We start from the raw sequence: 10,675 nt of genomic DNA on the forward strand, positions 1-10,675 counted from the left end.
AAGTAAAAGCATACCTGTGTACCCGGTTTTACAAACGCAGTTGAAGCTTCCTGGGAAGTTCTGGCAGGCAGCACCGTTTTTGCAGGGGTTGGAAAGGCACTCATTGACGTCCCTCTCGCAGGCCATGCCGGTGAAGCCCTCTGGGCAACTGCATGAGAAGCCCCCCACCAAGTTGTGGCAAGTCCCATCGTTGTGGCAGGGGGAAGGGAGGCATTCGTCAATGTCGGTCTCGCAGAGACTCCCATCGTACCCCGGCATGCACCTGCACACGAAGGGCCGGAGGGGCTCATTGGCCATGACGATAACGGGGATGCTCTCATGGCTCTTCAGAGTGGGGCTCACTGCCAGCCTCCTCAAGCAGCTCCCTCCATTCTGGCAGGGGTTCTGCAGGCACCAGTCGTGGTCCACAGCCTCGATCCGCACCCCGCTCTGGCGGAAGAGGACATCTTTGATGCTCTCAAAGAAGGTGGCCACACCGCTGGGATTCACGTACTGGTTGCTGCCCCGTTTGATGGCCGCCATCAGGAAGGTGTGGTTGCTCTCCTTGTACAGCCCATAGAGTTGGATGGCGGTGCCCAGCCCTGTCAGCTGGGAGCTGGCAATGCGCAAGAAGTGGAGATAGTGGTTGGTCAGGAAATCCCGCACGCTGTGGACGCTCAGGCAGAGGAGGACGCTGTTGTCAATGGTGGTGTTGCTGAAGCCCGTGAAAAAAATCCGGACACTGCTGGTGACGGCACCGTGCAACCCATCACTGCTGAGGACAGCCAGGTCAAATGTGCCGTCCGTGGACCTTGCCTGTGAGTACAGCTCACAGGTGCCTCCGGGAATGCTGAAGAGGCTGGTGACTCCTGAGGTGAGGGAGCACTGGAAGCTGTCTAGCACATCTGGATCCTGTGGCTTTACACTGCCCAAAATTCCACCTGGGAAGAGGTTGCCATAATAGTGAACAAAGATTTCTACTGTTCTGGGCTGAGATGGGTTGTCGTTTTGGTCTATTACCCTGATCTGCACGGTTCCTGTGGAAGACATCTGAGGAATGCCAGAGTCTCTTGTAACCACCGACAGGTAGAAATCACTGATTTGCTCCCTGTCGATCTCTCTTGTCGTTGTCAGCACACCAGTGGTGCTAAGGCTGAAGTAGCTGGTTGCAGGACCAGTGCTGAGCAAGTAATACGTAAAGGGACCTTGGTTTGGAGGAAAATCGGGGTCTGATGATTGAAGTGTCATCACAAGAGTTCCCGCACGGTTATTCTCCATGACTTCTCCTTGGCTGGTGGACAAAGTAGGGCCATTGTCATTGATATCTTCCAAAGTTACCAATAAAGATGCACTTCCCGTAGCAGATGGTGTTCCTGAATCAATGGCCAGCACAGACAGGTTGTACACAGGCAACATTTCTCTATCCAGCTCTGCAGTGACTGTCACCTGTCCTGTCTGTGGGTTGATGGAAAAGGCGCTGTTGTCATTGCCAGACCCAATGAAATAGGAAAACCTGCTCCAGCTAGGGACAGAATCTGAATCAAAGGCACTCACAAACGTGACATGGGTGCCTGGAGGAACACCCTCGCTGATTCGTATATTGTAGGTTCCCAAGGTAAAAACAGGAGGATCGTTGGCATCCAGTATAGTGATATTAACAGTTACTTCATCTATATCTGCACCACGAATGCTCCCAAAATTTTTTGCAAGGACTTTCAAAGAGATTCGTTCTTCTTTTTCTCTGTCAAGAGGTCCTGAAACATAGATCTGGCCACTTTTCTCATCTATCTGGAAGCCTTTCTTTCTGCTGTTGCCAAAGATAAGGTAGTGGACCTCTCCATCAGTTCCCATATCACGATCACTTGCAAAAACTTCACCTATGATGGTACCCTTGGAGGCTGCCTCAGAAACCTCAAAATAATAAAGCTTGGACACAAAACGGGGCACATACTCATTTGTCCCTTCTAACTGGATGTTGACACTAGCAAAGCTGCACCTCTCTTCATTTGGAACATTAAAAGCCTTTACTGTTAAATGGTAACTTTGCTTCGTTTCATAATCTAAAAATCCCTGGGTGGTGATCGTTCCTGTATTGGGGTCAATGACAAAGAGGTCACTATCTGAGGACTGAATAGCATATGCAATCACAGCGTTAAGTCCAGTGTCAGCATCAGTGGCATTTAAACGAATGACAGTTGTCCCACTGGGGGCATTTTCTAACACATTAGGAAAGTAGTCCTCAGGGCTGAAAGCTGGAGAATTATCATTCACATCAATGACATGAACAGTGACACTGCAGTAGCCTGTTCTGGACACCCATCCTCCATCTGTGGCAGTAACAACTAGCTCGTGCTTTTGGTGTAACTCAAAATCAAGTGGTTTTGCTAGTGTCAGCGTACCAGTAGTTGTATTAATAGCAAAGATGCCAGCCTCATTTCCAGAGGAAATATTATACCTGATTAATCCATTCATAGCGGCATCTCTGTCTCGGGCTGAAACTGTCCTGACCACCGTTCCAACAGAGTGACTCTCCGGGACAGTAATGCTCATACGATTTTGAGAAAACTCAGGTGTATAGTAATTTTCCTCTGTCACGACTATTTCAACAGCTACCTCAGATGAGAGTGGAGGATGTCCTTTATCCTTTGCTTTCACTTTAAACAGAAAGTTTTTGTTCAAATCAGCCATTAGTGAAGACGACACAGAAATCCAGCCTGTACTCCTGTCCAGTCTGAATTTATTAGTTTTGCTTTCATCAGACATTAAGTACTCCACTTGAGAATTCAAGCCAAAGTCTTTGTCATCCACTGCAGTAACTTTAATTAAATTTGTGCCAACCCTCACGTTCTTAGTAACAGGAGTAAAATATTTACGAGCGAGGAACAGCGGTGCATTGTCGTTGCTGTCTACTATGTTAATGGTGACGGTTGTCTCACTCATTAATGGAGGACTGCCTCGGTCTGAAGAAGTAACTATGAAGCTGTGCCTGTTAATGTTGATGTTGCTTGAACCACTGGAGTTTTGGTACCTTAAATATTGCTTATTGAAAATTTCCCCTGTGGTTGCATTAATTCGGAAGAATTCGGATTGGGATTTTATGAAGTAGAAGACTTGGCCGTTTGACCCATCATCGGGATCTGTGGCTGAAACCTGAGTGACCTTCAAGCCAATCCCAGGAAGCTCAGGACACTCCAAGTAATAGGACGGCTTTGTAAATCGTGGGGCATTGTCGTTGACATCCATGACAAATATGGTGACATCCGTGCTCACCGTCCACCCGGAGTCATGTGCAGAGACCCTAATTCTATAGCGGTCTGTGTCCTCCCTGTTTAGTGGTCTGCTGATCGTGATGTCCCCGGTGCTGGGATTTATGGTAAATGGGAGACTTGTATCCCTTATGGAGTACCTGCTGACTGCATTCACCCCAATGTCTTCATCTGACGTTGTGACTCGGGTTACTGTAAAACCCAGAGGTGCATTTTCAGGCACAGAAGCACTGAATATCTGGGAAAACCTTGGAGCATTGTCATTTTCATCTAAAATATTAATGATGACTTTGACAGTTGTGCTCTGGAGTGGGGTGCCTTTATCTGAAGCTTTTATGGTTAGTGTGTACCGAGACAATTTCTCCCTGTCCAAGGGCCTAACACTTCTGATCTCACCAGTGGCTCGATTGATACTGAAACTATTTTCTGTATTGCCCTCAATTATTTCATAATTTAGCTGTCCATTTAGACCACTGTCCCTGTCGACAGCAGCCACCGTCAGTATCTTCCGTGGTGACAGGTTCTCCACTATTTCTGCAATGAAGGGATCTTGCTCAAACTCCGGCGCATTATCATTGACGTCTATCACCATTACTTCCAGTTTCTTATATGAGGAAAAGGGAGGAAAGCCCGTATCTCTGGCCTCGATCCAAACCACGTATTTCTGTATAGCTTCAAAATCCAAAGCCCGCCCAACAGAAAGCTGTCCTGTCACCTGGTCAACCAGGAAGGTGCCGCCCAGGTTACCACTGGCGATGTAGTAAGACAAGGAGCCTCCTCTGGCTGAAGACCCAGAGACAGTGGTGACAAGAGTACCAACTGCTTGGTTTTCAGGAAACGTGAAGGTCTCCTGATCCGCCTGAACGCGAGGAAATTCTGCTCTGTTCACAAACCTCACGGTGACAGTTGTAGAGTCTGTCTCAGGGTACCGGCCGCCATCCCTCACGTGAACAGAAATGGTGACTTCAGACTCTCCTGCCAGGGGGTTCGCAGCCAGGATTGCCCCCCTCTCTGGATCGATGTGGAATTTCTCAGAGTTTTTCCCCATGAGGGAATAATGGAGCTCAGCGTTGGAGCCAGCATCTGCGTCGGTGACAGTCACAGCAAACACGAACGAGCCTGAAATGGAGAGTAAAGTTAGGGCATGTTAAGATGCAGCGATTGTGGGAAACAGGATGCCAGCTTTTCACTCAGAAACTCTTGAGAGGGTCCCCTCCTGGTATTTGCCCTGGAGGAATGTGCTCTTCCTCACACAGCTCTGAAAATGAACTGCTTTTTTCACAAGATGCTAAGTTCAACAAGGAGTAGGTGAGTTTGTGAGCCTACAAGAAGTGCACATGGTCAAAAAAGTGGGTGTCAGTGGCTGCAAATACATCTGCACTGGAAAACTTTTGGAAATATTTTGGAAGTCTAGCATCCCATTTCTAGAACATTCACACTATGAAAGCCATAAATCTAATAAGGTTGAATGCTATTTTTTTTCTTTTGATTACTCATAGTTTATTTCTCCATGTTAAAAAAAACCCTGGAATTCAATGACTATTAAGGTTCTGTAAGTGAACAGGCAGCAGCCATGGACTTTTGCCCTACACACCCAGCTTTCCTTGCAGCTCCTTTTCTTCCTATACCCCAGATACTCTTCCTTTGTCCCTAATAGCTTCTTGCTTCTGATTTGGAAGAGGTTTCTGAGGACAGTACTAATGGGATTGCCTTTGTAAAAGCATGCTGGTCCTCTGAGATAAGTGTAAAATCACAGAAATACAGAACTATTGCACACTACTGCAATCACATGAATCTATTATATTTCAGGTCTTTTGAATTTATGCTTCACAATTAGCTTGACTATATGGGCACCATGTGCATTAACCTCTACAACTGCCTATCTGCAAGCAGAATCCAGGGTGTTCTTTTCCTCTGGAGTTTACAGATCTAATGCATGGCACGTCTTTCAAATATGACACTGTCCAACCAATTTGCAGAACACTCTATTGATGTTTTACTGGTACTGAAATCTAGAAAATACCCACTCCTGTACAAAAATCACATTGTTTTCAACCTCCGAAGGCAAAATCATTTACAGGCAGGAATTACTTTGACAGTGTCCCCTTAAAACTATACTTCATGTCACTATTTGTCATGTGCAATGATTTGTAGGAGGGAGGGAGGGAGGAATAATTTGACAAAAACACTATCCAAACACTTGTGAGAAATGGGACAGGAAAAAATGAAGATTTTTTCTTCAGTTAAGAAAATCATGTTATTAGTTATTATTATTACTACCTCCTCCTTTTAAACTTGAGTTTAATAATAACAAGGAAATTAAGCTTTTTCTTTCAAAATGTACGCTAGATATTCTGTAATTGGAATAAAAGCAATGTTCAAGTGCTGAGGGTTTGTTCTTTCTTTTTTTTTTTTTTTGAAAAATGATTTCAGACTCTACTGGACTACAATAAAGTTGGGTTTTTAATGGTTTCCATGCCTGCTAGTAACATCATTGTCAATAGACTTTCAAAATAACGTGGAAAGATATTAACATTTCCTTTTAAGTGAAAGTGAACTATCAACTGAGGAAGTTGCAGATAAAAAAGTGCATTTATCTATAGGTTTTTGGTAATTTAAAAACAGAGTAAACATAGCTTATGCTTTCTGTATGTTTCCAGTTATAATGGGTTACACAAAAAAAAGCATCCAAAAAGGTATTGCCAAAAAACATCAATTAAACCTATGCGTACTCCTCATAAACACATATAAAGAAACACCCCAAAAAGAACCACACAAAGGCACTGTGCCTAGTCAGACTACACAATAATTCAACAATGCAAGAATACAATAATTCAACAATGCAAGAATACAATAATTTCATAATGTTGTTCTGGAAACAGGGAAGAAATGTAAACAAATTCATTCTTCCATAAAAAGCAGAAGTATTTGCAATTGTTTAAAATGTAGGGAGAAAACCCAAGAAATGGAAATAAGCCCTCTTTTTTTTGTTCTTTTAAAGGAAAATATGTTTTGTAAACCATTTGTCTTGGAATTCTCTCTGTAGGCATCACATATCCATTTATGCATATGGATGTGAAAACACACAATGTTGCTGACTTCCACAGCCAAGCACACTGACTGCAGCTTGGTGAATCATGGCAATGCAGTGATCATGATATAAAATACTGTTTTGAGGTAGTAGAGGTCCTGGTATTAGTCCATTTTAAGTCTTGGGGAAAAAAAATATCTCAGAATAGCAGAATCTTTCAGTAAATTCTCTCCATCCTCATGCAAATACACATATTTTCCTTTCTTACCCTTTGCAATGCCAATTCTTCAAATAGAAACTACAAGAACTTTGAACTGTAATTTATAATGTAGTTATTTATCAGGCTTGTTTAAAAATAAACTGAATCAGAAATTAATCCCTGCATTGAGTGAAGTCACTTTAATTTGGGTATAGGTTTCACAAAGGAAGGTTGCTGCTTGGCTTTACTTTTTATTTTACTTCACTACTTGGCTTGAGGAAAGGCAACATAATTAACATCTGATATAGATATGATCTTTTTGGACGAGGTTGACAAAATCCCATTTAGGAATTGCTCAGGGTGGGGAAAAAAAAAAAAAAACCAAACCATACAGAAAACATTCAGAGGAAAAAAAGAGGTCATTCTAACCTGGCAAAATCATTTCATTACTTGTTCGAGTGGGTGCTGATTTACACTATGTCTTCTTTACATAACTTCAGGACAATAATTGAATTTGAATGGAAAGAACAAGCTACAAGAACTGCTAAATTGTGGGTGATACATTGAGCCTTGCCATTATTCGTTGCCATGCAACACGAAGATAACAAAACTTGGAAAATAGCTGCAGAGGAACAAGTAAAAGACATTTTTTGTGGCACAGCTTTGCATTTGTTAAGATGCTTATGCAATCTGAAGTATCCCAGACACTGACACTGATCAAGTTACCTGAAGTGGTAGGTGATGGGACATGGGTGACGTAGGGATGGTGTTGAAATTTGGGCGGGTTGTCATTCACATCGGCGACAGTGACGAGCACGCTGGTGGAACTGGAGAGAGCCCTGGGGAAGCCCCCATCACTCGCCACCACCACCAAAGTGTAATTCTCCCTCGCCTCTCGATCAAGGAGAGCGCTGGTGATGATTTGTCCTGTTGATGGGTTGATTGTGAATTGCGAATTACCACCGGTAAGCCTATAACTGTTTGAAAATAAAAAAAAAAAAACAAGGGAGAAAAATTCAATTAGTGTTTCATAAGGCAACCTGCTGCCTGAAGATAATAACAATTTTCTCTACTCATCAGACCACCATGCTGGTGGGTATCAACACATGGATTTTCTTCTGACTTTCCATCTGTCTTCACTTTTTTTTTGTCTTCCACCTTTCAAGACTTGTTGAATAAATGACATTTCTGGGGATTTCCAAGCATAGTTGCTTAACACAGGTAGATTTCTAATAAATGAGGAGCAACTGAGTCTTTGCACATTTGGAGATATAGTCAGACATACTCTCGAAATTGCCTACTAGAGGCAACCTCTAGTACTGATTCCCCTGGGCTAATACATTAAGTATTATTCCAGAAGGCTGACATATCTCTTAACTGAATCTATAAAAAGTGGTTAGAAAAAATACAATTTTCTGAAATAAAAGGATGCCAATTTTAAAAAATAACATGAGGATTTATAATTCATATTTTTTACTGATGCTGAGCTATGTTTTGCTATTCAACACATCAATATTAAGTTGGTAACTACAAAGCTATGTTAATAGAGAATAATAGGGACCAGAATTTGACGCTTGATTGGTGCATATGCATGTGCACACCTCCGTGTGTGTGTGCAAAAATATGAATTGATAAGAACTGACTGCATGCTTACTGCAGCGTGTTGTAAAGGCTACCTCTGGCTTGCTAGCACAGTGAATTTGTCCTTTCTCTTTGAATCCTTTTCTAGCTTCTGTTCGTACAGAATGAATCTCAAAAGATATGTGGAACACTGGGATGTATTTTTAAAGGTAATTGGTTAATATTAAGTTTTCTATGAAATTAAATAATAGGCTTTCTACAACACAAAGGGAGCAAAAACTGGCTCAAATGAACAATTCCCATATCCAGTTTTATAACCCTGACAAATACCAACACAGCTGTGGCTGGCATTGCTTCTTCAGCAAAGCCTGGTACAGCACAGTAGCAGATTTTTGAAGTATACAATCCTCTAAGATTAAAAAGAAAATTGCTTTTATGAAAGAGAGTAATATTCCTACCTTCATTTTTTCAAAATTGGAACATGTTATGACAGAAATAATAACACAGGCCAGAAGCTTTACCTAGAGGATTGATAACCAGCCTGTGTAATAAGCTGTGGCAACTTCTGTTCAGTCATTAATCTCTACAGAGTGCCATGAGCACATTTTAATTGCTTAATTATGATATAATACAGTGGCCATATGTAATTATTCTCCAGCCATAGCAATGTGCATCTAGGGTGGAAAGAATGTGCACAAAGCCTAAAGCACCACTTTAATCTCCATAAACACCAGCAGCAGGGGCAAATTTCATTTGTGATTTGCAATGCTTTAACCCTGTGTGAGGTGTCGCAGAAGACAGGGACTTTCTCTTCTGTATTTTCACATATATAGAACAGCTCAAGCTTTAACATTGGAAAGATGCTATGAATATTTTTTTTTTTTTAAAAAAAGAGAATAAAGACAAACCACGCTTTCCATAGGATTTTCTGAGTTATATCTAAGTACAACTGCAAGCAAACCAACTGGACAATATAAGGGTGTCTCAGCGTAGTTACAAAAAAATTACAAACCCAAGCCAAAAACAGCCCCAAAATTTTAATGGTGACAACTAGCATAAAAGGAAGTTGAATGAAGCACTTAAAATCTGGCCTTTCCACTAATCTGTGCTGACCTCTCTTATCTATACTATCTTTTACAAGATTGCTCAAGTGTGCATTGCCATTAACAACTGCATCAGCCTCCTTTAATGACTTCAGGGGTTATCACCAGAAACGAAAGAAAAAGAATAGACATGCATAAATATGTAACTGTTTTACAGAAGATTATCTACTCCTTGCATGACACAGTCCATTTTTTGACTTTACATGAAAATTTTAGAAGACGATTTTATGTACCATCTTTGAAAACCAAAGATTTGATTTTGAAATAGGTTCTAACAAGACTGAAAAGGAGTTCCGAGTGCTCAACACCTCTGACAAAAAGACCTTATGTGTTCTGGTCCCTCTAGCTTTTGCCAGTTTTGTAATGCCAGCCATATTTTAAGATTTTCATTACTCTAAGTGCTGAATCTAGACAAACTCTGTCCAAGAAAAACAGAGTATGTTCCTGAGTCTCAAAAGTCCAAAACAAAAGCTGAAAACTATTTTAAAATAGCTACTTATTAAGACAAAAAGATTTTTTATCAAATATTCTACTATGATGTACTAAGTGAATGAGAAAGATTAATGACAGAGATATTAAAGCAATTAAACCACACTAAAGAAATCGGAGAGCACCCTGATAATTTCTGATTATGGGAGACAATCATTACTGTCATTCGTGCTTTCTATTTTCTTTTTACCTAAGGAGCTGGCCAGAAATAGTTTCTTAGAGTGAGATTGAATAAAATTAAAAACTTCATTGTTTCATAATCTAATAAATGGCAATTTCGGATGCTTTTCAAATATTTTAAAATGCCAAAACATAAAGTTTCTATTTTTGGCTTGTACCTAGTTTGAAAGAAAATATTACAGTATTTTATAAAAACATGATTTGCTGCAACATAGTTCTGTTTTATTTTACTTTTTTTTTTTTTTTAATGACACACAGTGATAGTCTTATGCACTTTGAAGAATGAACTGAAGTGAACTAACAGAAGTAAACAAAGAAGCTACTTTTATATCCTCTTTTGTAAGTTTGGAAACAGAGATACAGGTGACTGCAGCCACAGTAGTTAAATGTGATGAGATTACCTACACGTCCTTCAGATTAATAACTAATACGAATCTGCTTCGTACTCCGTTACAAAAAAATCAGTCCTTAGTGTGAAGCTTCAACTTGTCATTGCCACTTAGCATCTTCATTGCTCTTGTCCATGAAACTGGGAATGGGCAGTGTTCAGTCTAGTGCCCAGTTAAGTTGCATCAACTGAGGTCTGCAAACCATTTGGCATTTAAAACAAAAACACTATATTTAAAATTTAAAGCAAAAATGCCAAATTCTAATGTTTTATTGGTTTTGCGAATGGGATAAACTTTACACGTTGCCTTGTGTAATTTTCATACTAAACTGAAGACAATAACTGACAATAAATTTACCCAAGGAACAAGGAATATCCTGACTTTCAGTGAAAATTGCTTACTACATGAAGAGATGTGAATGCAGCAGCAAGGCAGTCAGTGGTTTCTGTTGACGGTTC

The 10,675-nt window shown here is 40.9% G+C and overlaps 1 protein-coding gene across 1 annotated transcript in view; it reads right to left on the minus strand.

Moving 5' to 3' along the window:
* Nucleotides 1-10,675, minus strand: part of FAT4 (FAT atypical cadherin 4) — a gene marked incomplete at both ends in the record, with an annotated part of 122,684 nt that overhangs the window by 7,057 nt on the left and 104,952 nt on the right. The window contains 2 exons of the mRNA XM_010150897.1: nt 15-4,364; nt 7,202-7,452. Coding sequence (XP_010149199.1) covers nt 15-4,364; nt 7,202-7,452 — 4,601 coding nt within the window. The remainder of the gene's footprint in view (nt 1-14; nt 4,365-7,201; nt 7,453-10,675) is intronic.

The sequence above is a fragment of the Eurypyga helias genome, unplaced genomic scaffold (assembly GCF_000690775.1).
Source record: "Eurypyga helias isolate BGI_N326 unplaced genomic scaffold, ASM69077v1 scaffold3074, whole genome shotgun sequence".
NCBI lineage: Eukaryota > Metazoa > Chordata > Aves > Eurypygiformes > Eurypygidae > Eurypyga > Eurypyga helias.